The 25897-nt window shown below is 40.4% G+C and overlaps 9 protein-coding genes across 9 annotated transcripts; 5 read left to right on the top strand and 4 right to left on the bottom strand.

Moving 5' to 3' along the window:
- Nucleotides 1-897: 897 nt before the first annotated feature.
- ATC70_008330 (uncharacterized protein) lies at nt 898-4529 on the top strand (the record flags this gene model as incomplete). The annotated part of the gene is made up of 10 exons (XM_064827581.1): nt 898-938; nt 996-1301; nt 1354-1498; nt 1562-1690; nt 1742-2628; nt 2686-2725; nt 2795-3102; nt 3162-3444; nt 3502-4446; nt 4506-4529. 10 exons carry the CDS (start codon nt 898-900, stop codon nt 4527-4529), a joined length of 3108 nt encoding a protein of 1035 aa, XP_064686865.1.
- Nucleotides 4530-6499: 1970 nt separating this feature from the next.
- Nucleotides 6500-9335, top strand: ATC70_008329 (uncharacterized protein; the record flags this gene model as incomplete). Its single annotated transcript, XM_064827580.1, has 5 exons — nt 6500-6553; nt 6620-6937; nt 7000-7062; nt 7129-7522; nt 7585-9335. 5 exons carry the CDS (start codon nt 6500-6502, stop codon nt 9333-9335), a joined length of 2580 nt encoding a protein of 859 aa, XP_064686864.1.
- An 82-nt stretch (nt 9336-9417) lies between these two features.
- On the top strand, nt 9418-10766 carry ATC70_008328 (uncharacterized protein; the record flags this gene model as incomplete). Its single annotated transcript, XM_064827579.1, has 2 exons — nt 9418-9636; nt 9699-10766. The coding sequence occupies 2 exons, from the start codon at nt 9418-9420 to the stop codon at nt 10764-10766; spliced, it is 1287 nt and encodes a 428-aa protein (XP_064686863.1).
- Nucleotides 10767-10984: 218 nt separating this feature from the next.
- Nucleotides 10985-12713, top strand: ATC70_008327 (uncharacterized protein; the record flags this gene model as incomplete). Its single annotated transcript, XM_064827578.1, has 7 exons — nt 10985-11385; nt 11441-11511; nt 11567-11599; nt 11659-11733; nt 11810-12135; nt 12190-12258; nt 12342-12713. The coding sequence occupies 7 exons, from the start codon at nt 10985-10987 to the stop codon at nt 12711-12713; spliced, it is 1347 nt and encodes a 448-aa protein (XP_064686862.1).
- A 231-nt stretch (nt 12714-12944) lies between these two features.
- Nucleotides 12945-13610, top strand: ATC70_008326 (uncharacterized protein; the record flags this gene model as incomplete). The annotated part of the gene is made up of 2 exons (XM_064827577.1): nt 12945-13238; nt 13296-13610. The coding sequence occupies 2 exons, from the start codon at nt 12945-12947 to the stop codon at nt 13608-13610; spliced, it is 609 nt and encodes a 202-aa protein (XP_064686861.1).
- A 5-nt stretch (nt 13611-13615) lies between these two features.
- ATC70_008325 (uncharacterized protein) lies at nt 13616-14592 on the bottom strand (the record flags this gene model as incomplete). The annotated part of the gene is made up of 4 exons (XM_064827576.1): nt 13616-13720; nt 13782-14058; nt 14114-14268; nt 14335-14592. 4 exons carry the CDS (start codon nt 14590-14592, stop codon nt 13616-13618), a joined length of 795 nt encoding a protein of 264 aa, XP_064686860.1.
- A 5548-nt stretch (nt 14593-20140) lies between these two features.
- On the bottom strand, nt 20141-20779 carry PMR1 (High affinity Ca2+/Mn2+ P-type ATPase-like protein; the record flags this gene model as incomplete). Its single annotated transcript, XM_064827575.1, has 1 exon — nt 20141-20779. One exon carries the CDS (start codon nt 20777-20779, stop codon nt 20141-20143), a length of 639 nt encoding a protein of 212 aa, XP_064686859.1.
- Nucleotides 20780-20976: 197 nt separating this feature from the next.
- Nucleotides 20977-21693, bottom strand: ATC70_008323 (uncharacterized protein; the record flags this gene model as incomplete). Its single annotated transcript, XM_064827574.1, has 1 exon — nt 20977-21693. The coding sequence occupies one exon, from the start codon at nt 21691-21693 to the stop codon at nt 20977-20979; it is 717 nt and encodes a 238-aa protein (XP_064686858.1).
- A 743-nt stretch (nt 21694-22436) lies between these two features.
- Nucleotides 22437-22739, bottom strand: ATC70_008322 (uncharacterized protein; the record flags this gene model as incomplete). The annotated part of the gene is made up of 1 exon (XM_064827573.1): nt 22437-22739. One exon carries the CDS (start codon nt 22737-22739, stop codon nt 22437-22439), a length of 303 nt encoding a protein of 100 aa, XP_064686857.1.
- Nucleotides 22740-25897: the final 3158 nt, after the last annotated feature.

Below are 25897 nucleotides of genomic sequence, written 5' to 3'. Positions count from 1 at the left end.
ACCAACACTAAGTCCTTGCAACCAACTTGCAGACTTTGTCCCTCATTCAATTTGAACGTAGTTCTGTACAATACGGATTTTGAATCCAGGTACCAGCATTTGAAGCATGATGGCATACTGAAAGCACCTCCTAAGCTCAATCAATCGATGAAAAAAATGATGTTCCTGGTGTTTCTTGCACTGTATTCACAGCGTCGATATGTCAGATAGTCATTTCGCTACCTTTCATTTATGACAACACGGTACCATCCGCACTGAATTTACATCTAATAAACTCAGGCAAAATATAATGCCAGTTGAACACGAGAATCAGGAAAGATGCAGTACAACAATAGTCTCATTAGGGTATAATGATAAGAGCTATAGAAAATGTATGATGTCGTGTGATCTAAGGTTTCTTGAGCATGCTCACCTGCTGTTTTCATGATGAAGATAGCCCAACATTGAAGGTTGACGTTAGATTTAGGCCTGGCTTTACAATATAACTCGCTATACTCTGCTAAAGAGGCTACTACTCATGACATGTTCTGCATCTTGCCATAACAAACTAGTATGTACGTAGAGATTGATCCAATGTCTTGCTCAAATGTTGATTCGTCAGTGGTGTATTCCTCTCGGTTAAAATAGTTGAAATGTTGGTTTTATGAATTGATATGAATGTCATAACCTCTCAAGACGTACGTGAGATGAAATACTACACAAATTTTGATTTGTATGGAATCTTTTTCTAGTTGAAAAAGTAAGAGCAAACCACTAATCAAATTAGGGGTTTGGTGTAGGATACACTCTATAAAATGCGCTTATTAAAAAGTGGACGCTTCATCATTCATCACCACACACCTTTTTTCGTAATTCTGGGCTCTTTGTGTACTCTTTTTTATCCCACTATGCAATAAAATGGCGCAAAAAAAGGAAGAGTCTTCTAGTTCAAGCTTAAAGTAGGTACATTTCCCTTTAAGGCACTGTTTTTTGCAATTAACAACTTTACAATAAAGATCTCTGACTAAGGTGCCCTTCAACTGTTGGTGGAGTGACCAAGTGCTGTCTCCAACAGAAGACAACAACCAAAGCGCAGCAACTCCTTACCGAGATTTTGTACTCATAAGCGAATTTTCGGAGCTGGAAGGACCGTTGCCATTAGCTATCGTTACAGAGACAACTTACATTGATCTGAAGCATTATACAAACACAGTTTTGGATAGATCATTGCAGCAAGATTTGAAAAAGATCGGCCTGGAGTCATTTGATTTCAATTCTTTTGTTCTTCGCGTTGTATCAGTGGATAGAAGCACAGAATACGAGTAATGTCTTTCTAGATGCACATATACATTTAGCTGATCATTGTTTGCGTAGGCAAATTGATGAAGAGTCCAAGGAGCAGCAGGCACCCATGACTCCATCGTCTCTGCTTGAGGAATCTCAAGCGCCATGTTTGTTCTCGATCCCGGATGATACACAGGTGTATTTCACAGATTCTGAACACAAATTTTTTGCTTTTGTGAGTGGCAACCGTCTTGTTCAAACTCGAATTTATATAGCTAGCTTACAAACTGACAAATAGACGCATCATCTAACGTTATTCGATATCAATGCAAGAGGCTATGTTCATCCAGTAGCTTTGTCCTACATCACACGAGATCCAGACAAGATTGTAATTCGATTCGAGGAATTGATGGAGAAATTCAGTGAAGTAGAGTATCTACCATAATCACTTATTCAGTCCGTCTGACTCTCTTTATAGGTGTCCATACGGATGAAGAAGGGAAACTACTCCAACTTTACGCTTGACTTGAAATGTAGATTACTGGACTTAGAATATACGCAATCAACGCAAGCATTTTCTGCCAACACAACCAACAATTGCAACAAGCAGCCACTGCAGCAGCAGCAGCAGCAGCAGCAGCAGCAGAAACCTGCTCTGTCCATGCAGGCTATCCAGCAAGCAATCACAGCGACCAAACTCATGATAGACACCTTGGAATCGAGCACAAGTCAAATCAACAACATGACATCGAACCGTACTACAGAAGCTGCTGATACCTTGCGCGCGGAAAGGAAAAAGGTGTCGACACAAGAGAATGAGGCGCTTGCATCCAAACATGTGGCAAAAGAGCAGCATTTCGTTGATCCGCCCAAAGATTACAAACCTAAATGCATCGATACACTCTATCCTGTAGCTCATTTTGAGAGGAAGCTGCGCTCATTAGCACAGTTGTGTCAGGAGCCTGATGAAGGGGAGGAGGAGAACAAGCAAGACACTGAACAAAGCAACAGCCATATCAAGCGACCCAGTGTCACACAAAAAACTGCTGCCATGATACCACTAGTGTTTTCCATGATTGAGCCTTCATCCACACCTTCTATGTCAGTTTCATCTTCATCAGCAACAACAGCAACCATCACCTCTGTATCCAACAGCCCCCAACGTCCTACTTTTGCAAACGCCATCACGCATGACATGTACGCTGAAGCCATCAAGTACATCCAAGACATGACGCACTGCCTGGGACAAAGCAGTGTCGTGCTCGATGTGAATGAAGAAGAAGAGCTGTTTTTGGATCCCAAGTCATCTGCATTGACATTTGGACGCACATTTATGCTGAATATGGATAATCCTCAACCTAGAGAGTGAGTGGCTGCGTGGATATCTCAAGTTTAAGATACTCATTGTGGTGTTTTATTTAGAAAAGAAGAACTGAATGCACCAGCAAGTCCAACAGGAAAGGTGGGTTATTGGCACGGCTTTATCCTAATTATATGCCATCGCTAAATCCCTAGTTTTGATGATATGTAGGACGATGAAAAGGAGAGACTGAATGAAGAGAAAAGCAACGCATCTGATAGCAAAGCAGCAGCAGCAGCAGCTGTCGAGAATGTCTCCTTTACAGACGATGAGCATCATACCCACTGTCATAACGAAGAAGAATTATTTTACCCAATACTGTTTGCTCCAACACAAGTGTGGAGGTCTGAAAGTCGCGGTGCTACAAAAACGCATTTACTACAAGTACTGCGACGATACCAATCCTTGGTGGTGGATGTTATCTTTTCCCTGTTAATTGGAAGAACAGTGATTATTCAGGGCAGTGAAAAGAATAAAAGGTAAACTGAGAAATAACGGCAAAGCTCAGTTTGCTGAACGTTTTTCTCGTATTACGTAGCCTGGTGCAGCAAGTAGTGCAAGCACTCTCTGTCTTTGTGCCGGGCCAGAGTCGAGAGAGAAATCAGGTTATTGAATGGTTTGAAACTGCCAAACTGACAGATGCTCAAATCAAAGGCATCAAATTGGTGGGCGTTGACAAAAATTGCATGGATCCAAGCATTCATGTAGATAGTAGTTGTGTCCTGGACATTGATGTCAAGAATGGATCTCTCAACTCCAGTCCGGTCTACGTAGAAGGGCAATGGATTAACCAGCTGTTGGATCGAATGATGCTATTTTCAGTAAGTGGATTACTGTTATTTCGCTTGTGACATATTCACTCATAGACTACAACACAGTCGGATGAGTCCTATCTTGCTTATTTGCATACTGTGTTCATGAACATATCGCTAAAAGCGTTTGTATATCATCACCTTTACGTCTGCGAAGAATTCAAACTGGATGAAAGCCCTCCTCCAACGACACCAAGCAATAGCAACAAAGGATACACTTCTGAAACTGGCTCTGAAAGCAGCACTTTGAGTCGAAAGTGGAGTGTGCGACTTATGAATTACCTCAAAAAGCATGAAGACCAAGAAAGCAGCACTAGCACAACAGCATCATCGATGACATCTTCTGGCGCGTCATCTCTTCAGGGCAGTGAAGATGAGGAAGATGAGGACTATTCTGAAGAAAACCAAGCTACTGTAACACTACAGAGTTTGAATAGCACGCATTATCCCCATACCACCACCAACAGCAGCAACAGTACGCACAATAAAAACAAGCCAAATACTATTATTGGCTTATTCCAGCAAGATGGACCTACAACAGCTACCACTACAGCGACGCCGAGCCAATATATAGATCATACTACCTTGAATGACGTGCGTCGTGAAAGTATATCCACAACCTACAGTGTTAGTAGTCGCAGAGATCTGAGTCCTTCTGATGATAGCAGTCGTACCAGCAGCGATGATGATGACGATGAGGAGGAGGATACATTTAGCCAACGCATGAGGATGGCAGAAAACGCATCTTATCTCGATTTTGAAGCCGATGATTTAGTTCAGTTTAGTGATACGCGCGATAGCGATGATAGCTCAACGGGTGGTGAAAGCGAAGAGGATACAAGGTTGTCGAAAGAACACGAAAAGCCAAATTATAGTAGAAGAAGAGGAAAGCATAAGTTTAGAAAGCCTTCGGATGTTGGACCTGATGGTGTATCGTTTACTGAAAGAAGAGGCAGAAGATATTTGCAGGAGAAACTAAAGGTGTATGGTGATGATCAAACCATTGTAGTTGTAAGTTGATGTATAGCGTTATCAGAGCGTTGCAATCTCATTATTTGGATTGTTCATAGTACCTTGCTACATGTGTCTTGTGAAAAGCAGCTTCTATACCGCTACTGGCCCACCCTGACTTTGGTTCGTTCTTTTTGATTATTCGCCAACATCCACCAAGATGGATAGATTGATTTTTTTTTATTAAACTCGTTAAAAAAACCAGCCTTGAGCTGCCAAATGCGATTGTCCCACTGATTGACGCTTAAATTTTACTTTTCATTTTTTACCATCAAGTGAGAGCCCTCCATAACTGAGGGTTTGAATTTTTTTACGACCTTCACGTCTGTATCAGCAGGAACTACTCATACCTGGACAGACAGCACATTTACATTGCCTCTAGTGGCTCAAATATATGCAAAACACAATGAAATCTGGATTCATTTGAATTGTGTTTTCTCGCGTTAGAAGCCGCTTCAAACCATCAAAATAGCAACGAATGGTTGCTTTCATCTAGCACTTGCTTCTTGACACCTTTACCCAAATTTTTTGGAATCGCCAAAAATCGACTCCAAGCCATGAGGGTTACCTCATGGTTTTCATCGAAAATCAAACGATCGCGTTTTTCACCTTGATAACAAAGACTTTTACTATGGTATATCTTGAATCAAAATGTTGCTATCCATCCAACGTAACCTCTGAAATCATCTTTGTGGGAATTTGATATGTAGAATTTAGACATTTTGGCCAGAAACCGCTTTTCATATTTTCGTAAATTATTCAATAAGTTTATTCAAAACATCTACGTTACTTGGCACCATTGGATGCGCCTTTAAAAACACTCCAAGAAAGCTTAAAGACGCATAGGGTGATCATCATATTCTTATAGTCGAATCTGGCAAAATAATCGGATCAAGTCGAAACTCTTTCAAATTTAGCCAATCTGAAGTAGACTAAGAGTCTGAACTTGAATTAATTTTGGCTGGTGGATCCTGCTGGCAAACTCTATGCCCTATTAATCATGATGGCAATACAGTGATAATAGATGCTTTTGAAGCGTATGGAAAGTAGGTGGCAAATTATATAGCGCTATTGTCAGTCATGCTATTCTTCTTGCGTTCTATATTTAATAGCGTCAGTCTACCAAAATACTTGTCAGGTCAACTTCTTTTCTTTTTGAGGCTTTGAAAGTGTCTAGGGACTGAACATTTATTATGTTATGATATCAGATCAAAATGCATCTTTTGATTAAGGGCAGCCCTTAAAACTTACCCTGCGAGATTTTTATTTGTAAAATCTCAACATTTTTGCCTGAAACATTATTTCGTATTTTTATGGATTGTTCAATAAGTTTATTCAAAACATTTGTTTCAGTTGACACCACTGTGTGCGCCTTCAAAAGTACTCCAAAAAACATAAGGGAGTATGGGATGATTATCACAATTTATTTAGTCAAATCTTGCAAAATAGATGAATCAAGTTTACAATCGGCCGAAATCTGGCCAATCTTGAATAGAGGTTAATTGAAGATCGAAATTGTTTTGGCCGGAAACGCCAACAATGCGATTCTCGCAAAGGAGACAGTCAATGTATTTGGAAAAAATTGCAGCCTTAGAAGTATAGCTTCAAATTTGGATAGACAACATAATATACTGGTGGCTTTTTTTTTTACTCAATCGGAGTGATACAAACGACAAGAATGAATGATTTTGCAGGAAGACAATCTGATCTCGCTCTGAAATCTGTAGAAACCAGTCAGTTCTCTATGCCATTATAGAGCCAAGGCATACATAAACGTATTGTACAAACTGTCTACTTTGGTCCCTTCAGATCCATACCAAATGCCGTCAATCGTGCTATATCTGATCTGTAAACATCCGCATGGTTACAACAACTATATGATTTGATGATCCGCAAACAGAAGGTGTTGTTTATTTTCTTATTACTTAAATTGGAACTTCATGTAAACAATTGTCAAAAAGAAGCATGCAAACAAATATATTTCGTCTGTTCCTCATTTTTCTCTCTTTCTCTTTTTCTCTGTATATTCTAATATTTAATAAATAATCTAATCATGATGGCTGACACAGTAGCAAAACCTATGCCCCGCTTCCAAGATAATTTCTGGGTAAGAGATAGCTCACATACACATACACATCTAGGAACAACCTATTGACATTTTTACCTACTACAGGAAAGCTCAGACAAAAATGGCATCACTACCTTGATCGAAAGAATGAGAGGTGCTAAACAGACTTGCGAAAGATACAAACATGCTTATGAAGCAAGAATAATGCTGGAGGAAGAATATGGCAAAACCCTGCTACAAATAGCTCAAAAGCAAAAGGCATCCAGCATGGAGAATGGATCCAGTAAAGCAGCTATGGATGCCATGCAACACGAATTCATGTCAGTTGCTGAATCTCACTTGCACTTATCCAAGCTCCTGAGGGAGAATGTGGCAACACCACTGAGTGCCTTGCTGAACAAGCAAAAGGTGTTGAGAAAGGAGGTAATCATGGAATAAAGGACCAAAAGAAAAGACATGCGTTATTCACATTACAAGCTATTCAGGCACAAACGTCTATTCAGAAATTATACAACAACAGACAAATCCAGGTTCATTTTGTTCGAAGGGTAACTTATAGATCTCTTCAAAAAACGCCATCATGTATATACTGACTAGTGCCATGAAAACTTTAGGCTCACAAGCGACACAATCTCGAGATTGAAAAAGCAAATTTAATGGTGCAACAGCAAGCAACTGAAAACGACAAGCGTGCAGCGTTCAAAATGGCAGAAATCACCATTGAAAAGTTGAAAAAGGTCTATGATGAGGCATTGGCTGATTTGGACAAGATTGTACAAGACTGGAATGTGGAGTGGCGAAAGACGTGCGAGAGTTTTGAACAACTGGAGGTGGAGAGGCTCGAGTTTTTCAAATCAAACTTGTCAAATTGTGCCAATCTGATGATTGGATGTCTCGAAAACGAAGTACAAGCATGCGAACGAGTCAACACGGAGGCGCTCAAGGTCAACGTGGCACAGGATCTCGCTGAATTTGTCGAGACCAACAAATCCAGTGAGATTGTTCCATGTAAGTTGTATAGGCAATATATGAAAAGCAAGACGGCTCATGTGTGCATTGCATTAATATAGCACCCATGGAATACATCAAGCTCCATGCCTACCATGAAGCAAACCAAGACAGAGGCGATTTAAAGCACACACACCATATTCTTCGCGACAATATTGATGCTGAGGACCACAGTGAATCAGAAGACCGAGTTCGTGTCCATTTGCAGCATAGAAGAAGAAGATCGTCAGTCTCCAGCATGGCATCGGAAGGTACTAGCAGTATTAGCAAATCATCGCTGTTGATAAAAGCAGCAGCAGCAGCAGCAGCAGCAGCCGCATCTCCTACCACCATAGAGGACAAGACTGCTACTCTAAAAGAAACTGCCAAGCCATCATCAACACCTGCTGCTGATCTACCTTCAACAGAGCCAGTGCTTATGATGGGTGTCATGGAAGTGTATCCTTCTGATGAGGAGGATGACGAGGAAGAGTACGAGTATGTGACTGAAACTGACACTGATTGCGAAGATGAAGCAAAGGAGGAGCAAGTAGAAGTGATTGAAGCCAAGCACCAAGAGCAGCCTGTCCATGTCCCTGTATCACAGGAAGCAAATCAACCCAAAATGGCCGACACAGTGCCAGCATCATCATCACCAGCGACGGATAAAGACCAGGGCGTATCTACTAAATCCAAGCAGGATGACAAGGTAGATCGTCTCAAATCTGCTTACCAAGAGATCAGAAAAGAGAGACAAGCATCACCCTCTTCCCTGCTAGCCAAGCAACCTTTTAATCCTCAAAGACGTGTATCCTTTGTTGAAGACACTGAATCTCCCATTGACATCTCCAAGGCCAGTCCTGCTCGCATTGTTGATCCAACTACCACCGCACTCGATAGAGCCCCTCCTGCTCCTGCCCATCAAAACACTCAACAACAAGAACACGGCCAAGGTGATGATGACGATGAAGAAGAAGACTATGAAGGTACATCTGAATCTGCAGCATTTGAACTCGATGACATGTTGCGAGAATTGGATTCCAAGCGTATTGCTCGTAGTGGCGGTGAAGAAAGTACGCGTTCTTATCGTCATCCTGATATCAAACCTACTGCATCCATGTCTTCTCCAAGCTTATTGCAACAACAGCAACAGCAAAGAAGAAGCATTCCCTCTCAATACTATCAACAGCAGCCACCATCCTCATACCAAGCATCTGGTCGTCGCATGAGCTCCATAGAACCTATCAGGCCCGCATACAGCCAATCTGGCTCTCTTCAGAGCAGCAGCTCCAGTAACTACATGGACCTGTATGACCCATTCAACTCGCTCTCATCCAAAGAAACTGGTACCATCAGCACTAAAGATGGCAGCATAGAGAGTCATCTGAGCAAGAGCACAACGCCCCCCTCTGTGCAACTGATGCATGAACGTATGCTCAAGGATAAGCAACAAGGTAGCTACCATGGTTCTGTGTCATCCTCATCTTCCTCGGGCGGCTCTGTTCGTAGCATCGGTCAGCAGGCGTATCACAATAACAAGTTTATCCAGGATTACTACCGTGTTGGCAGTAACCAGACACCCGTTGCTGCCGATGAGACGACAAAAGAAGGACATTTTATCGATTTTGCATTTGCCTTGTATGATTACGAAGCATCAGATGAAGGTGAAATTGGGTTCAGTGAAGGTGATTTGCTCGGTATCATTAGCAAGAATGAAGATGAAGAACAAGGCTGGTGGGAAGCAAGCTTGTTAAACAGTAGAAACCAAAAGATTGTGCGCACAGGACTTGTCCCCAGCAATTTTCTGGAGACAGCTTCCTCCACTACAAAATGATCCAAAAACGTCATGGCAAAAGCTAAAAAAAAAAAAAAAAAAAAAAAAAAATACCCTTCTTTTTTAATTTATATAAATAAACATGCTCAGAGTTTGTACAAAGAACAGCGTCGTGTTATCAGCGCGTAAAAGAGTACTTTACCGCACTGTAAGGCTCAACACCAACTCTGCTATTGATCACAGCAACAAGATATACGCATTACCCTTTAAACTTCCAGAAGAAAAAGTGCACCAAATTGTCAACATTGCCTCCTATGTGAATCAACATGCATTTTTCAGCATTTTCAAGATTATCAAGAGTGTGAGTAGCCTGCTTGTGTATACGCATCTAACACGATGGTTTTAATAATCTGTCTATGGTAGATTTTCACGCAAAAGATGCCAGATGTCAAAGAGTCCGTGTCATCCATGCAAGTGAGAAAAGCATATATTCCTTTTTGGTATTACGACATGGCCATTTCTGCAGACGTCAAGCCATCCAGCACTAATTCAGCCGAGAAGGAATCGCCTGAAGCATTGACCAAGGCCATGGGACCTCCTCGTCAAATGCTGGGCATCGGATTTGATTGCTACTGGCCTGGTCATACATGGGATCCTGTCTCATACTTGAGTTTTGGTCAATCAGCAGCGACTCGTATGGAGAAACTAGTGCCATTTACTTCTGATTTATACCAGGACAAGGATGTAGAGGTGATTCCATTCACAGTCAACCCCTTCAACGACATTACAGATCGCGCGCCTGAGGCATTGGAAAACTTGACTGTGAATTCATTGACTCACAAGCACGGCATGTACACCATCAACAATGCACAAGTACTCTTCAATGCAGCTTATCCCATCTATTGGCCCGTGTACATTGCACAATTTACTGACAAGAAGGAAACAGAGGAGCCACCAAAGACAGTTGTGATTGGAGCACACAGCAATGATCCCCCCTTGTATCAATGGGACTCCAAGAAGACTGGGTCCGAGCAATGGATCAACAATGGTCCTTGGGTAAAGCTAGATGTGACAGAACCAGAGTGGCAAATGGGTTTTGGCAATCAGCCACCCCTGAGACAGCTGGTGCACCAATTTTTGACGCAAGTGGTGGGTCAATTCCAGACAAATACAGTGAATTGGAAGGACGAACGCATTCAGGCTTATCCCAACTACGAGAATCAGAACAAGGATTATTTGAAGCAGCTATTCAAAGTGTGGGCAGAGAGAAATATGCTGTCTCGCATTGAAGGTATGGATGAGAACCAGAAAACCATTGGGTTGGGAGCAGTGCCTGGTACATCTGAAGCTGCTAGCAAAAATCCTCGACTTCAGGTCAAGACTGTCAGCGAAATACGTCAAGAGATTGAGAGTCGTGTTAGTGGCGAGTTGGTTAAATTAGAAGAGTTGGAGCCTGTGTGGTTTAAAGAGTACAACAAAAAGAAGCAATAAACCGAGAAATATTCCGCTTGCTTGCAGTATCATATATATATATATATAGAGCTGATGTTGCTTCAAGTCATCCATAGTGAATTAGCCTTATTACAGCACTATGAAAAAATATCCTATTGAAAAAAGTTTCCGAAATGTATATAACAACAAGCAAAACAAAAGATTGCCTGTAACGATTCAAAAAGAATCCTCCTTCTTTCAACACAGCACAACACACCATGTCCTCCACCTTTAAAACCGTGCGCAACCCTCTGTTGGACGGCCAAGATCAAGGGTTTCGAGAATCCACCCTACCCTTCAGAAGTCTTTTCCAGCAATCGCATGCCAAACTCTCCAACCGCTTTCAACACCACGCATCGAGAAAGGTTGTACCCACTTCTTCCAAAGAGAGAAAGAAGAAGGTGAGTGCCGTTGTGCATCTATCTCAGCATATTAAACAAGATCAGCAGCAGAGCGAGCCGTATGTTCACTACAATGGTCCATTCGAAACGCTCGATCAACTGCCTAAAGAGAAACTGGATTGGATAACACAGGAAACCAGTAACAATAAGGAACTGAGACACCCCTTATTAGATTATCCTGGCTCCATTGTGTTGCGAAAACCACATCACAAACACTCGTAGGTGCATCCTATGGTTTGTCAGTGTATTCATATTGACGGGCTCTTTGTATAGCTCTTTGCTGGGTCATCATCACCATCATCAGTCCAACCTAATGAAACCAAAAGCAACCTTTTACATTCGAGGTTAGTGTTGGATAACGTGTGTCATTCATATCATGATCCTGATTACTGCTGATAGTGTTGCAAGTGATAAATCAAAATTCATCCAAACGTAAGTCCTTTTTTTTTGGAGTGATTTATGATGCCATGACTCACTCAAAACTAACATAGCATGCTTATTGAGATCATCCATGGAACTGAATGATCAGCTCTTTGAAGGATCGTTTGCCGTAAGCCAAAAGTGTGGTAAAAACGGATCGCAAGCCAATTTAGATGAAACCTACATATTGCAAGTAATCTTAACGATATCCCAATGACAAAGCATCTTATACCATTAATAGAGACGTGGAGAAACCATCATCAGCGACGCTCTCCATCTATGCTCAACCCAAAACCACACTCGGTGCGTTTAATTCCCGTTTTCGTCAGCCAGAAGTTTGCCTCGGCAGCCAAGTGTTCAAGATCCCCATGCGGCCTTGTGAGAAAAAGTTGAAAAGAATTACCATACAAGATGCAGAAGGCAACAACCAGTATCAAGTGCTCGTCGTGTATGGTACATTTGTCAGCTCTCGAGTCATGACACTGCTTGATAATAAGCTCATTTATGAGGGATTTATCACTGTGTATACCAGAGGAAAATTAATTCCTGCAAGTAGAAGGTTTCATTATGTAACGACATGTCCACTAACTCCTTGTGTATAGAGATGGGCACGTTATTGGGCCACATTATATCCTGGTCATATTGAGCTATATGATTTCGAATATAAAAAGGTAATTTCTTTGATAAGGGGGTTTTTTTTTTATCATCGGGTGTTCTAACATCCCCCCTTATTCCTCCTCTCTGAAACATGTAGAGAAGAAAGGCATTATACAAGATATCCATCAAAGCACTGCTGGATGTATTTCACCCGCCTACCGATGATGATGAAAGATTGGTGGATGTAGGATCACTTGGGTTAGCTCTGCAATTCTCTCATGAAAGTCTGTCCATGGAGAACAGCATAAATCCTGACTTTGAATACCGCATGTATATTTTACCAGATGATCATGAACGCTCGCAAGAATGGGAACAAGCATTGATGCATGCTGCCTCTTTGATCAATGAGTTCAGATACGATGAAAGCTACATTGCCACCAAAGTGAATAGCGAAACTGAATTCACACTGCAGACACCACTGGATGAAGACTCAAGCACCAAGGTCATATCCTCTAAATTTCTTTGGTAATCACTGAGTGATCTATGTATCTTACAAACAAATCTTCCCCATCCATTCATCATGAGTTTCAGTGCAATAAATATTTATGATTTTATACCAGGCTGGAAAGTTTCGGATGAATAGCTTTTTGTATATATAAAAAAAAAGAATTTTAACTATTAAATATACCTTTCGTTTTTTTCTCAAACTATAACTAGATATATAAATGAATGTAATTTGGCATGGCATTCTTTCCTATAAATGACTATGGACACTACAATCAGAAAACAACACCATTATTACCATCATCCACCAAAGCATGTCAGCACACCGTTAGGACATATGCTTTCATTGATTGAAGTGCCAACAGCATCCAATGTTCGCTTTTTGATACTGGATTGTCCCACTGAATCGACACTATCCCTCTACGTGGATGAATTCGTCCACTACAATGTCTCCACGGTGGTTCGATGCTGCCAGCCCACATATAATGCACAGATATTAATATCCAAAGGTATTTCAGTCATTGATTTACCCTTCAAAGATGGCGGCATAGTGAGTATCTCTATATCAAGATGTATTTGATGAATATATAGCTCATCCCATGTCTAGCCGCCCGAAAGCATCATCCATGATTGGCTTCATACTATCCAAAATGCCTCAAATACCACGATTGCAGTCCACTGTGTTGCCGGATTAGGTAGAGCGCCTGTTCTGGTTGCAATAGCTCTGATTGAACTAGGCATGGCGCCATTAGATGCAATCCAGTTCATCCGAGAGAAAAGAAGAGGCTCCTTCAATAAACCCCAAATCACATTTCTTGACAATTACAAGAAGAGAAAACCTGCGAATCAATCATACTCTTTCCGCACATCGTTTGGTAGGATGTTTGGGTTTGGACCAAAAACTGTATCTCAACAAACTTGAGCTGTTTATTCCAAATCATAAAAATCGATATGGCTGCCACTTTCAAACTTGTCTTGTGCTAATAATTGGTACAATCTGGATGCAGAGTCCTTCATATCAACCAAATTACCCTAATCATGATATATGTTGAATGATCAATAATAATAAAAAAAAAAAAATCTTTAAAATTACCTCATCTGCCATCTTGGTATACAGCTGCTTTTGCTCTTGATCTCCAAGCGTCTCTCGAACATGCTGTTGCATCTCATTATTCAATGGTCCTGGTGCGTAGGATAGAGTGCGAATGGATGGCTCTTCTTTTGTCACCACCTTCAAAAGCATATCTCTAGCAGATTTACCAGTTGCATACAATGCCCAGTTGGGGAATGCTTCAACGGCAAGCAATGACGAAATGTTGACAATGGAGATGTTGATGAGACCGTTATTGAACAATTTGATGAACCCAGTTCTGTTGCGTTGGTTAACTACCAGATATGAGCTTTGTGGTATTTATGCATACTTACACCATAGATATATAGGATGTAATGTTCAAATCCACATAGTCTTGAATTTCAGAGGCATCGTAATCCCCAACCTTCTTGCTTAAATCACCTGTTGATCCTGCATTGTTGATAAGAACGGCTTTTGTAATTGGCGCTATATCATTCTCTTGCCATGCCTTTTTTTCATATTTGAAGTTAGCAAATCAGCACAGGTGTGGGATGTGACCCATCTACTATCTTACCTTGATCATATTACTGATCTTTTCAATGACGGACACTTGGGCTTGCTTTGCTCCTTTGAAATCAGCGTGGGCAACGTAATGACAGCTGATGTACTTGCTATTATCCAACTTGACGCTTTCAAGTTGTGATTGATCTCGGCCCACCAAGATGAAGCTGGTCTTTTCTTGATTCACTTTGGAGGCAATAGTTTCTGCAATTGCTCTACCAAAGCCACGATTAGCGCCAGTGATAATATATACGGTATGCTTTAATAACATGTTGAGAGAGACTGTGGGAAAGAAAGCGAAATAAGTGTATTTTTGCGCGACACGACATGTTTAATGAATTGAAAGTCATGGGATTCAAAAATCTAGATATACAATAGGCTTGATCCTAAAGTAGATCTTCATTGCAGCATGTACATCATTATGGAAAGTCGGTCAAGCAATGCCCCTTTTCATTGATTTTGCAAACGGCTAGCATCTGTAAGTGCCATATTGTATAGATACTCATTATTGCCCATGTATGTGCCATGGCAAATAGGCTGAATAGATTTGCATCATCATAAGAGGTGTCCATTCCACTACCTCTTGTAGCGCAAAATAAATGTATCCTCTGGATGCATTCTCAATAAAACTGTAATTATTTGACAGATTCGATTTTACACTGTATTTTGCTATGACACTAATCATCTTTGATGGCTACCTATCAGTGTTTGCTGCAAGAACAAACCATACCCTATCTACATGCTTTTCTTTTCTTTTCTCATTTATATTCTCATAGCAACAATACACACCAAGGCAGGCTCAAGTCCGTATCAAGACACTATACGAGCTTGGTAACAAGACTTAAGGGCCAGGAAAGTCAATGTCTTTTCTGACAGCCTACGATAAGAAGCTTCAGCATGATCCCATTAACTGCAATGCCAAAGAGGAATGGCACTAGAGCATTTAGAGTGTTTGTAATCTTGCCTGGTAACTTACCACACCCAATGCTTTGCAGATGCCACGTTCAGCATTATATCTTTGATAGAACAATAATGTAGGCTTTCCAGAAGTTTTGGTAAGGCTCTTTGAATTACAGAGAACAGCAATATCTATTGCACAGGAGGCAACGTCATGATGGCATTCAGTAATAGAGGACCGATGGCTCGAATTTGTCTCAAAGATCTCAAGTTAAGTTTTGTTATTCCAGTGGCTCGTATTATTCTCGAATCGTTTCTCAGCATTGACGAAGAACGCAAACATGTCGTAAACATAGGCGACAATGTCAACAGAACAAGGCTGGGAAATCTTCAGCATGCTTCTTTCTGATAAAGGTCGACTGTGCAGCATGCACAAAGGGATTTTTCGGCACCACCCTGTTATTATGAAGACGTACTCCTTTGTGCTTCTATGAATGATTACTTGCATCTCTTACACGCCATGAGCCACCAAACATTTGAAGGTGTCCTATCACCAGGATGAATAATAATATTTTATTAAAATGACAATATGGTAAGCAACGACCATATATCCAACGTAGTAAAAGCGATCCCTTAGAAGGAAGAGTTTCGAAATCAACCAATTGAGGAAAGATTAGAGTACAACTAACAAGATAAAACATCATCTTACCAAAATTTCTATAGGAAAGAATGGAAGCACACAAAAACAAGCTCAATTACTGTGGTGTCTCAAACAGTAAACCCCTAGCTACAACATGGAAATTAACACAGAAAGAAGCAAGTCTATTACCAGTATTATTAGAAAAAGAGATGCTCTGTCTTGACAAAATTATTTGGTGTCCACCATCTCACTATTAAAAAAAGAATGACTTAGACTGTATCTATTTAGATACCTCTTTTATTAAAAACACAAAACTATCATATGTGACAGATCAATAGGAAATTAACTAGTTGTAACCCTTTGCTACTTCAACCTCTCAGCCAATCAGATTGCGTAAAAACTCCGCTGACCTAAAAAAAATTTTGCGAGGGTTTCCCTCTGTTTTGATGTGAGGCAAAATTTTAAGCGCCGCTATAGTAGCAATATAGCTGTCACTATCATCAAATTTCCCTCAGGTGCTAGAGCATGCCTTACTTACACCACCTAGCTTTAGATTCTGGCATTGAAACCCTCAATCATCACTAAAGTAAGTAGCGATAACCAAGTGGAGGCGGCCTATCTACCTCCTAGCCTCGGATAAAGTCTTGTTGAGCTTCAGGGATAGGCACATCCACACAACGTAAAAAAGGTATGCTTCAAAGAAACATAAAAATAATAAATGAAGAAAAGAACATACTACTATAAGAGTATAGTGGTATGTAGGCAAAAAAAAAAGAAGCACTCACACGAAGCGAGTCAAAGAAAAGCGTAACAAACACAACATCAAAGGTGTTCAAAGAAACTCGTTATTGTTGCATAAATGAGTAACGTGCATGGTAGTAATAGTCGGGTGTAAAGCAACATGGCACAAATACACACAACTGCAAAAGCAACAGTGGTGTTATAAGTTTGCAATACAACATAGTGACTAAGGTTGTTTCGTGTGAAGCCACAGAGGAAACACTACCAACAAAAGAAAAGAAAAGAAAAAGAAAAAAAGCGCAACAAGGCAAACATCATGAATGCATTATCACGAGAAAGGAAGTAACAATATAAACGTTCAAAGAAGGTTTATAATATCATTGCGACCAGAAGAAAGAAGATACTTGCCACTTACCACAGCCAGAGATAGACCAGAGAACGAGCATGCACCAAAGACAGTAGACCATAAAAGACCATATATTAACAACGGCAGCGGCAGCAACACCAGAGACCAGACAAAGACCAAAGAAATTGCTTACTAAACCTACCACAGCCACGGATAGACTAGAAGATTATAGGCAATTGCCAGAGATAGGCCAGAGAACAAGCATACAGCGAAGACAGTAGACCAGGAAACACCAGATTATCAACAACACCAACAACAACACCAGCGGCAACACCAGCAGCGTAGAAAAGCCGAAGAACGAGTGACACCAGAGACCAGATAAAGACTAACGAAGCAACTGTCAGAGATGGAGACCAAAGAAGCAGCTACCAGACATAATAAACCAAAGAAGCAGACAGCAGAATAGCAGAGAAGTAGTGGCAGCAGCGCCCACGGCAAACAGGCAAAAAAAATAATAGAAACCCAATATAAAAAATTTGATTAGTGCTTGTTCTACGTCTTTCTGTGCTCGTTGTCGAACGGTACCTGCTATATTCCACTTAAAAGAAGCAGTATCAAGTGCTTTTAACAATGCAAGGCCGTGTTATCAGAAGCTAGAGTGTTATATTCAATCAAAAGGGTCCCAAAACCAATATGGTTTGATACTAAACGCGTTTTGCAAAAAGGGCAAAAAAAAGGAGGGTATGGAAAAATGAGAGAGCGCCCTGTTCGACGTCACGGCCAGTAGATTTGGTCCCAGTATTCTGCCGTCGTGGTAGCCGTAACTGCTGCAGTTTAATTTGCAATTGTGCAGTGGGTATTTTCGTCTTCAAACTTGACTTGATTTGATATCCTTTGAACGTTTTTGACAATTTAACTATGAAAATTGTCGTTGTCACATCCAACGTTACAATACATCTTTAGAGAACTAAAGAAGCCGCATCGAATGGTGCTAATTACATGCAGCTTTCAGACCGAAAATAATGAGCAATTTTCAAAAATATGAAAACAGGTTTTCTGTGAATATGTCAAAATCTAGCATATAAAAGTTTCATATAAACAGCTTCCAGTGTTGCGTTGCATCTTTACAATCAGTTTGATTCAATATTTATTATAGAAAAAGCCGTCATTTTTGGGGTGAAAAACGCGATCGTTTGATTTTCAAGAATTTTTCCTTACTAGTACACATGAAAATCATGAGGATTTTCATGAATTTGCAACGACCTAAAACATTTTGAAATAAAGCATCAGTAACTAAAGCGTGGGCAAGGAGAAGCGTTTGGCCCTATTCCGAGCTTCCACAACGCTTTGTAGCATGAGTTATTCGTGCTTCAAAATGGTTAAATTTGGACAGAATTTGGCCAAAAATAAGGCGTAGTAGATTGTGTTGCCAAGGGAGTCAGTACATCACGGTTCTGTCTGATGACCCCGATGTTCTGCATTGTACGGAAATCAATATCTAAGCGATTAACGCTTTTATTCTACTTCTGAGAAGGTTCAGGTCTTCTTTTTTGAAATGCGCGACTACAATAATTTCTGTTGAGTACAAAGAATAAAAGGATTATTATTTGTAGCTTATAAAAAATGTTCGATATTATAAGATCAAGAAAAGATTTATTTGAATAAGATCAGACACAAAAACTAAAGATTTATTGATGAAGACAAGAGTTATTCTATTTATACTAAGTTCTGAATGCCAAAGTAGCAATTTATCTTGTACAACGCTTATCACATCTGGTGAACCTCAGTATTTAGATAGCTGAGATGCACTTCAGTTATCATTGTGGAATACATCCACTATGATCTGCATTCCGACAGTTCATCCAGTTACCAGATTTAGATATAAGCTGTATGTACACTGGATTAGATGTACGATATCGATTTATACTATGAGAAGATATGGACTTCAGATACGCTAGTACTATAAGATTCATACTATATAAGATATAGGCTATAGATGGCACCACGGACATGGATGGCACTATTGATGAATTCGTAATAATAAGTCGATGATAATAATCAGTTGTCAACTGTATCTAAAACGAAAGCAAAGAGCTTCTTTATTACAGGGCATCTAGCTTGCTTAAATATGGTAGATCCCTGGTCAATGACTACTACGTTGAGATGGTATATAAATAGCAGGCCACTGGGACCTTATGGATTGTTGGTATAGCTTGTTGAGAGGCCACCTAAGTCGATATGTTTCATGTAGTGTAGGTGGATCTCGATATCTTGACATTGGGGAGATTGAATGTATTGTAGTTCCTGAGGCACCTGTGCACACACAATTGACTGGACTTGTAAACATAGATGTGATGTGATACGATAAACATCATCTATGCTGCTACACTGTAAAAGGTGGCTTGAGGAGAAAGTGAATGTAGCCTAAGATGCATGCTTGTATGCAACAACTATAGACTTATACTTGTATTCCGACATTGACTACGGATGTTTACCATATCTGGATAGGCACCAAGATTAATGCAATATGAGCTTGTTGCTTCAGATGTGCACTTTATGATCCACGCTATAAGACACATGCTTATATCCGCGATACTAGCTACAGATACTTTATGTACTACAGACTTGTACTATATATGAGACATGCTATAGACATGCATACGATATGCTATAGACATGCCATATATCCAGATACATACTAAAGATGTATGCTTAGCGATATACACTCAGATATGTACTATTAATATAGACTAAGAAGACTGTACCTATCGGATACATGCTACTAGATCGATATTAATTATCCTTATAGAAAGGATAGATCAGGGTACTTCGGATGAGAGTCTAATTATCCATCCAGACAGAGCTAAATCATTATTAGCTTGCTGGAGTTGTCTTTTAGCATGATTAGACATTAGTTGATTTGAGTTGACTTATTTGTTAATCTAATTAATAGAACTTTTATCCATTGTTATAGTATATAAGAAGGATCATCTACCTGGCCAGTAGAGAGACTTCAGTTTACTTTACACCTGTCAGTTTGATAATAAAACATACCTTTATCAAGTTGACATTACTGTTTTTTTATTCTTTTTTTTCCGTGAATTTTAGTCTATCAAGCCTCAAATTCCGCAATCATAGCTTGTCTGTGTTGTTGCACAACACAGACATATCTACCCATCAAGAATACCTTAATCTTTATAGACAGTTGTAGCCCTTCTGGCACAACACAACTGTTTTATCCAGAAGAGCTTGGAATTCCCTGTTCTCAAGCAAGTACGGATTAAAACGCCAGCTGCCAGGACCCATCTTCACGCCAGAGGTGACCAGATCAATAGTTAGAAGACTGTGATCTGTCCATGCCGGAGGGATGTGATGAATCTGAGTATTGAGCACACGAGTTGCCATACGAGGAGGCGCAAAAATGTAATCAATGGTGGAACTTGCACAAGGGAGAGTCATAGTACCTCTTGGGGGGAAACAGTTAAGAAAATGTGTATTTAACCATTCGACAAAGGGTTTGATCTTTGGGCCACGAGCTTCACCCGCATCATGCAAATGGATATTGAAATCCCCAAGCAAAATCCACTGGAAGTCGAGCATATCAGACCAAAAGGGCATGGACAGTAGCTCTGGCAGGAAAGCATGACGACTGGCTGCCTGTGATGGCATGTACACATTAGCCACTTGGCAGATGACTTGGTGAGCGTCCTTGACTGAGGCAGTGATGATGCAGCGTTCGTCGCGAGAGATGACAGTGTCCATGAGCTCTAGGCCGGGTTTTAGGCAGATGATGGCCCAGTGTTTGGAGACGACAAAAGCAGACTGAGGAAACATATAGGAAAAAGTACACACCTTATCATAAGTGAGATGCTCTTGTTGACAATAATGAGAAACCTCCTGCAGACATAGAATATCAAGCTGAAGGTTTTTGGAGTGTAAGAAGGAAGTGAATTCCCTGTGTGTTGATTTAGAGGAACCCTTAAAGATGCTTCGGGCATTAAGAGTACCTATACGCAATGATTTTTGTATCATTAAGCCCAATCGGCGGCACGATGCACTGGAGTCTCCGACATAGACGTCGAGCTCACGGAATGACGGCGGAAAAGAGGGAGCACATCAGACGAAAAACCAGTGTTCGCAGCACTACTACCTTGGGAATCCACACGCGTGTGGAGAGACACATCGAGAGGCGCATGCTTGGAGGCATAGCTACCCTGGGGAGCACACTGGAGAGCCTTGGGATCGACATCCATTGCTTCAGCCGTTGAACTGCGTCTCGGGCGGCCAGTGGACCCCTTTTGCTTGTTGGCAGGCTGAGCGGCGGCGGCGGCTTGACGTTGCATTTGCTGCTCGGCGACATCATGGATGGTGGAAGTGAATCTATGGCGCTTCTCTCGGTTATTCTCGCGGGTACGGCGTTGAGCGTTGACAGTATTGGGTTCCTCAATGGCCTTCTTGCTCGATTCGTACTCATCTGGTGCCTCCTCAAAAGTGGTCTCCTCTTCGTTGCAAAACCTAGCGTTGTGACCAAGCTTGCGGCACTTGAAGCATTGGCGCTTCAATAGTACAGGGCACGCAGCGCGGATGTGGCCACTCTGGCGACAGAAGTGGCAGACGGGTGGGGCACCGCGATATGTGGCAGGCACATAGACATCCCAAGCGGACAGATACATCATGCGGCTCATTGGCTGGACGACATAATACTCCTTGCCTTCGGTGTTCTTGTATTTGACAGCAGTGTCAATCATAAAACTGATATGACCCTCAAAGAAGCCATCAATGGTGTATTTTTTGATCTGGTACACCTTACCATAGTACTTGAGCGAACTTTACAAATCCTCCACGAACGTCTCCATATTGGGCATACGTGTTGTATTCACACATCTAACTGTTCCTAAATCACAAACTCGTAGATTGAATTCAGTAATAAACTATGCACATATGGAGCATATGTAAATAAACTGTATCAACATATAAACGATAACCATGATATTCACATAAGCTAAGTTTCAGTAAGCTATTCTCTATATGTCAAAAGATAGCAGATAAGGAATGTAAGTAATTAACGTTGCCAAGAGCAACTAAAGATATTTAGACTGATCATCTATATCTGAAATAATTACCATTTAGCATAAGTGAGGATTGACACTAGAACTTAGCATGAGAACACCATTCTAGACGGGTGTGTAAACAATCCATGAAACATACATATAAATTGCAGTAGACATTCACTCTTCCCTCTCCTCTTCATCTGATTTTACGAAAATAAACTTATATCCATTCTCACGTACTACTTTCAGATTTACAACAATGCGGACGATAGTCATCTGGACATGAGTCAGCCTGCCCTCGCTGTTGTCCTTGGCGGCCGTAGTCTTGTAGACGATCTTCTGGTGGGTGGTACCAAGGCTGATGGCGAGTTATGCATCCTCCGCGTTGCCAAACTTTGTCTCCAATAAGAAATCGCTGTTGGCCTTCTGGTGGTACAAACTCAGGGGCCTAAACTGAACCAGGGGAAGATTTGTTCCTTTATCAAGCGATAAGCTTCGGTACGATGCGCAAATGTTTTGCTTGGAAAAGTAAACAAAACAGATCCAGGCGTCAAAGCCTGCTGAAGGATGGCTGCAGCCTTCCGGGTAAGAACTTCGGCTTTCAGATCGTCATGTTCGTACAGAACTTCAGGAACTAGTTGGAATTGATCATCTTTAGCTCGTTGAGGTTGAGCATTGATGACCTTCTTGGACTGGCCTCGAGAAAGAACCTGGATCCAAGAAAGGTCAGTGGTGGTTGCCATGAGTGTGGGAAGTGTAACGCTGGAAGTGGTAAAGTTTTGGTGTGATTTAAGCAGTGGCGTAATTTTTTATCATAGGGGTAGTGATGGTTACGCAAAAGAGTCTATATTAAATCAAATTGTTGCTATCGATCCAACGCAATCCCTGAAGCTATTTTTGTAGGACCTTTATATGGAAAATCTCGACTTTTTGGCCAGAAGCCTCATTTCATATTTTCATAATTTGCTCAATAAGTCTATTCAAAACATTTACCTTACTTGGTACCATTGGATGCATCTTGGAAAGTACTTTGTGATTGTATTAGGAAACAAAGGATGATCTTCACAACTTATATTGTCGAATCTTACAAAATAATTGAATCAAGTCGAAGAAAGACACTTTCTGTCCAATCTTGAACAGAAAAAAATGTTCTAAATTTGAATCAATTTTGGCGGCTGGTGCGGCCGGCTGGCAGACTCAATGCCCTCCTTTCCATCATGAAGGCAATACAGTAATAGATACTTTTGAAGCGTACGAAAAGTAGGTGGCAAATCATATAGCATCGTCGTTAGCTATGCTGCTCTTTTTGAATTTATATTTGATAACGCCAGTCTATCAAAATACTTGTTAGATCAATTTTTTTCCTTTTTGAGGCTTTGAAAGCGTTTATGGACCATAAATTTATTACGTTATGACGAGCATTTCGAATCTTCGGCTAGGTTTTCTGACCTACGTTTTGATTTTTTGGAAGCTAATCTACGTTCAGATGGCACACACTGCCGCAGACCTTTGGTTAATATCCCAAGATTAATAATAATAGGTAAAATGTTAGAAGAAACTTGTTTGTTGATTGATAGTGATTTAATATAAAATATCTAATCATATATGAACCATGCCAGACAAATGCCTGGCAACTCAGTTTCCATGTTAAGGTTGTAAAAGTGTCTAGTGATTGAGCATTTATTATGTTATGATGATATCATATAATATACGAGTGTATTTATACTTGGGATAGCTCTCTACCATCGCTTCATATGGACGAGAATCAACCTGAGCAGTGGCAGCTTGCACTACCAACTGTCCTTGCTCGTCTCATCAAAATACTGCTATTTTCATTTTGACTTTCCACTTACACACGAAAACCCTTTACCTTATATACGGATTTAACTCTTATCCAATGCTTTACATCCGAGTACACGAAAATACTTCATATACCGGCAAACAGCATATCTGTATTGCCTCTTATAACCCAAAACTATGCAAAACACAGCAAACTCTGAGTGCATTTGAGCCGTGATTTCTCGCTTTAGAAGCTGTTTTAGATTGTCAGAATAGTACCAAATAGTTGATCTCATCTAAGAATTGCTTTCTGACGCCCTTGCTCAACTTTTTGGGGACCAAAAAAACATGGCCAAAAAGCATGAGGTACCCCTCATGGCTTTCATCGAAAATCAAACGATCGCATTCTTGACCTTGAAAATGAAGACTTTTACTATGGTATATCTTGAATCAAAATGTTTCTATCGATCCAAAGCAACCTCTGAGATCATCTTTGTGGGACTTTGTTATGTAAAATCTCGACATTTGGCCAGAAACCTCTTTTCATATTTCCATAAATCATTTGATAAGTTTATTCAAATCATCTATTTTACTTAGTACCATTGGATGCACCTTGAAAAATACTCCATGAAAGCTTGAAGAATCTTTTTTTTTGTAGGAAAGACGAGCTCTAGGTTTTTACTTAAAGTCCTTTAAATGTCATACTGAGGGATAGAAAAGACTGTTGGTGGACCCAATGTCTGCAATGAAGGGGAATAAGATAGTTTTGAACTAAGTTGGGAAAGAAATCTACTACTAATAAGGTGCGAAACCTAGAGCCAATGCAATCTTGCGGAAATCGTCAAAATATAGATCATGGATAAGAGTACAAAATACCAAACGAGGATATCAGTACTACCTCAAAAAAATCAAACAACTTGCGTTCACCAAGATTTGAACTGGGATCCTCCCGTTGGCATACGAGAGTTCTACCACCTCGCCCTACCACCAGGGGCCGCTTAAGGAAGCATGGGGTGATCATCATATTTTACTTAGTCCAATCTGCAAAAATAGCTTAATCGAATCCAAAACCATCAAGATTTGTCCAATCTGGAACAAACTATGTATTGTTCAAGTAACCAAATGTTATGATTGCGTGAAAGAGACTGATCTTTTATTATGTTATGACATGTAATATATATATATATATATATATATATAAATATGAGTGCTAACGTGACAACTATGATTCTAGGGTTGAATTAATTTTGGCTTGTGGGGCCAGCTGGCAAACTCAACGCCCTTTTCATACTTCAATACAGCAGTAGATGCTCTTGAAGCGTATGAAAAGTAGGAGGCAGGCCATGAAGCTATCGTTTATAATAATATTTTATTGCCTTCTATATCGTTCATAATGATATTTTATTGCATTTTATATTTAATAACGTTAGTCTGGACATGGACGATGCATGGGTTGCATAAAATGTCTGCAGTAAGTAGTGAAATCTCTGAGGCTCCGAGCCGTCGTTCAAATAAAATGTTGGTAGCATTGAGCAGAGGAAAGAGGGTAGAACTAACAGTGGTTTTTGTTGATTGATTGTAAAATCATTATTCTCATATGAGCCAGGCCAGATAGGTGCCTTGAAACTCAGGTTCCATATTAGGGTTGTAAAGTGTATAAGGACTGAACATTTATTATGTTATGATATTAAATCAAAAAGTTTCTATCGATCTAACGTAACCCCTGAAACTACCTTTTTGGGATTTTGATATGTAAAATTTCAACTTTTTCGCCAAAAACGTCATTTCATAATTTCGTAAATTGCTCAACAAGTTCAATCAAAATATCTATTATACCCAACACTGTTGGATGCGCATTGAAAAGTTCTTCTGATGAATTCGTAATAATAAGTCGATGATAATAATCAGTTGTCAACTGTATCTAAAACGAAAGCAAAGAGCTTCTTTATTACAGGGCATCTAGCTTGCTTAAATATGGTAGATCCCTGGTCAATGACTACTACGTTGAGATGGTATATAAATAGCAGGCCACTGGGGCCTTATGGATTGTTGGTATAGCTTGTTGAGAGGCCACCTAAGTCGATATGTTTCATGTAGTGTAAATGGATCTCGATATCTTGAC

This window comes from Mucor velutinosus, assembly GCF_035048745.1.
Source record: "Mucor velutinosus strain NIH1002 chromosome Unknown tig00001561, whole genome shotgun sequence".
NCBI lineage: Eukaryota > Fungi > Mucoromycota > Mucoromycetes > Mucorales > Mucoraceae > Mucor > Mucor velutinosus.
This window is presented reverse-complemented; position numbering and strand designations above follow the sequence as displayed.